Source organism: Oratosquilla oratoria, chromosome 19 (assembly GCF_046742065.1).
Source record: "Oratosquilla oratoria isolate Oo_2021 chromosome 19, ASM4674206v1, whole genome shotgun sequence".
NCBI lineage: Eukaryota > Metazoa > Arthropoda > Malacostraca > Stomatopoda > Squillidae > Oratosquilla > Oratosquilla oratoria.
This window is the reverse complement of record NC_134795.1, coordinates 6447996-6451282: the sequence shown is the minus strand read 5'-3', so window position 1 is coordinate 6451282 and position 3287 is coordinate 6447996. Positions and strand designations below refer to the sequence as shown.

Below are 3287 nucleotides of genomic sequence, written 5' to 3'. Positions count from 1 at the left end.
TGTTAAAATGTTTATGTTAAGCCTCCGAATGTTTGAACTGATGTTAAGGACCAGTGAGCAGCCACCGGGACGAAGCTGAGGTCGAGGCTCTGCCAAATCAATCGATGTCTGGATTGTGTGACAAAAGTGAGGAGATAAGTGGGGGTAGTGCAGGCACTTGATAGTGAAGTAGGTAACGTTTGCGTATATTCTCTCTACAATTGGTGGTAGACGAAGTTCTTGCTGTATATTGACGATCCTGGTTGTGGTAGGGCAGCCTAAGATGAGCCTCATTGCCTGGTTTTGGAATTTTTCAAGTGGTTGCAAAGTAGTTTTGGAAAGCTGACTAAGTGCGGGAGAGAGGTAATCAACCACTGATCGAATGAATGTGATATATATAGTTCTGGCGACAGGGATGGACACTCCAGCAATATTGTTGGTTAACCACCTAAGAGGAGTCAATCGTCTCTGTAGCCGGGTTAGCAGGTCTTGAACAATTGGATGTACGCGTTGTCTTGCTGGGATAGAAGGTGTGATACGAACTGGTGCCCCCAGGTAAAGGTACTGTGAGCACAATGGCACGATGGTGTTGCCAACAGTGAATTCTGGCAAAGTTCTTGCTGGGCGAAAAGATAAAATTCTGCTCTTTTCTGGTGAGATGACCAGCCCGCATGAGGAGGATGACAAATGAAATGATTGAAGGAAACGTTGCATGTCTTGTGGTGATCTTGAATGAATGCATATGTCGTCTGCATAGCAAGTGATTGTTGTACCGTCGATGTCAGGAAGCAGAGAGAGAAAGCGATGCATAAGGATGTTAAATAAAAATGGACTGAGTACTCCTCCCTGTGGAGTACCGAGTTCAAACTCTCTGGTATTGCTGTACGCTCCTTTAAACAATACACGTGAGTTCCTGTTCTGCAGGTATCCTCTTATCCACCTCAGTAAATTTCCTTTGATGCCAAAGTCAACAAGTTGGTCGAGGATAATGTCCCTGTTGGCGATGTCGAATGCGCTTTTCAAATCAATGAAAGCCACTACACTGGTGGGACAGAGGCGTGTGTAGAGTTCCATGAGGCAGTGGTGTGTTCCTCGTTGGGGCAGGAAGCCGTACAGTCGGGGCGAGAGCTTATCTTGTATCCGGAACATCAGACGTGATAGAAGAATGCGTTCCAATACTTTACAGAAACAAGAGGTGAGAGATACAGGTCGGAATTTGTCAGTGCCAGGTTTAGGAATCGGTACTATCGTGCTGCAAGTCCAGTCCCGTGGTACATATCCCAGGTTGTAGCAGAGATTATACAGCTGGAGGAGGGGGTTACCAGGTACGTCCAGGAGTACTCGGAGGACGGCGTAGGTGATACCATCATCGCCAGGAGCTGTCGCCTTACCCTTGGCGAGGGCTCTTCGCAGCTCTTGTTCGGTTATCTCCTCATCTTCTTCTTCGGTCTTCAGCAAGGCAGAGGCAAGTCGGAGTGCACGATAGTTTTTGTGGGTGGAGAGAGCGTCGTGTATGTATGGTGGGAGGTTGCTGGTTCGTGCCTGTGCTGACCAGGCATCAACAAGGTCTTGTGCAAACTGTGTAGGACTATGATGGAGGGCACTGTGATGTTTTTTCTTTATCACCTTGTTGATGAGGTGCCACATGGTGCCAATACTCGTTTGATGGTTAATGCTGTCCGTTAGTTTTTTCCAGGAATCCGTTTGAACACAACGCTGTAGAGCAACTAAGTCATCTCTTGATAGTTGATACTGGTGTAGAGTTTCTGGACTTGGTCTTTTCTGAAAGGCAAAGCCATCCTCCATCGCTTTCCTCTCCGCCTGAACGATGTGGTTGTCTAGTGTCCAAGTGTGTGTATTCGGATGACGTGTGATGTGTGGCTTTTTGACGTATTGGGTGTAGAAAGTATGTGTGGCGTTAACGAGGGAGGAATATAACTGTTCAGGACAGTGGTGGTTAAATGTGGGTAGGAGGTTTGTTATGTATGAAATATATGTGGGACAGTACTTGGGTGGGAGTACGATGCGTGTACGGGTGTGCACTGGGGATGGCGTGGTAGGAAGGGTGTATTGGACGCTGAGTGCTACGTGGTCGGAGAATAGTGTCGGTATCGTTGAACACCGGACTTGGGAGGCCACTAATCCAAACGTAAGGACGTGATCTAAGGTACCACCTCGAGCATGCGTGGCGCCAGCCGTGTCCCAGCGAGTTAGCCTGTTGCGTTGAATGCATTCCAGAAGTCGAGTCCCGTTTGCGATTTATAATGCCTGCGAGATCTCCTAGAGCAGGGTGTCGACTATTAAAATCTCCTAGATAAATCATACCGTGGGTGGTGGGGGGTGGAAGTATAGCTGGATTCAGGCCGTTCGGTGCAGCGTACACATTGCATAATCTTATGGTACCGGAGCCAACTGTTACCTCTAGAAGCTGATAAGTCGTGTTATTGTCCATAGAATTTTGAAGAAAGCGATGCTGGACGGTGTTGTGGACATACAGAGAGAGAGAGAGAGAAAGAGCGAGAGAATTTGACGACAACTTCGGGAGACTTTGACGACTCCTTTTGGAGACTGAAGGCTCCTTTAGAAGATTTTGAAGACTCCTTCGCGAGCGATGCGAACTACGCCGTAGGCCAAGCACACCTGGCGAAGCCAGGTCCGGGTGCTTGTATACATAAAAAAAATATTTCTCTCTAAAACCTTCCAACCTCTTACTCCGGAAATGAGTCATCACCGGAAACACTAACTCCCGGGGACACATCTGACTCAGACTCAGAGAATCTTCACGAAATATTACCAAGAGAATCTTTACGAAATAATGCTAAGAGAATCTTTACGAAATATTGCCAAGAGAATCTATATACATAAAAACGGAATTACGGAATTCTGACAAAAGAATCTTTACGAAATATTAATGAGAAAATATTTACGAAATATTACCAAGAGAATCTCTACCAAATGCTAACAAGAGAATCTTTACGAAATATTACCAAGAGAATCTTTACGAAATATTACCAAGAGAATCTTTACGAAATATTGCCAAGAGAATATCCACTCCACTAACATAAAAAAATATTTCTCTCTAAACCTTCCATATTCCTACGCAAGGCCCAACCCGGAAATGAGTCATCACCGGAAACACTAATATTACCATGGAAAAAGAAAGTAGTGCTAACAAGAAAAAGAGAATCTTTACGGAATTCTGACAAAAGAATCTTTACGAAATATTAATGAGAAAATATTTACGAAATATTGCCAAGAGAATCTTTACCAAATGTTAACAAGAGAATCTTTACGAAATATTACCAAGA

General features: G+C 45.0%; 1 protein-coding gene across 1 annotated transcript in view; it reads right to left on the bottom strand.

The window, feature by feature from the left end:
• LOC143035706 (uncharacterized) overlaps window positions 1-2218 on the bottom strand; it is a 3481-nt gene extending 1263 nt beyond the window's left edge. Inside the window, exon 1 of the mRNA XM_076202582.1 lies at window positions 1-2218. This exon is cut by the window's left edge and continues 943 nt beyond it. Within this exon, the coding sequence (XP_076058697.1) occupies window positions 1-1785 (1785 nt within the window). The 5' untranslated portion in view covers window positions 1786-2218.
• Between the last annotated feature and the right edge of the window lie 1069 nt (window positions 2219-3287).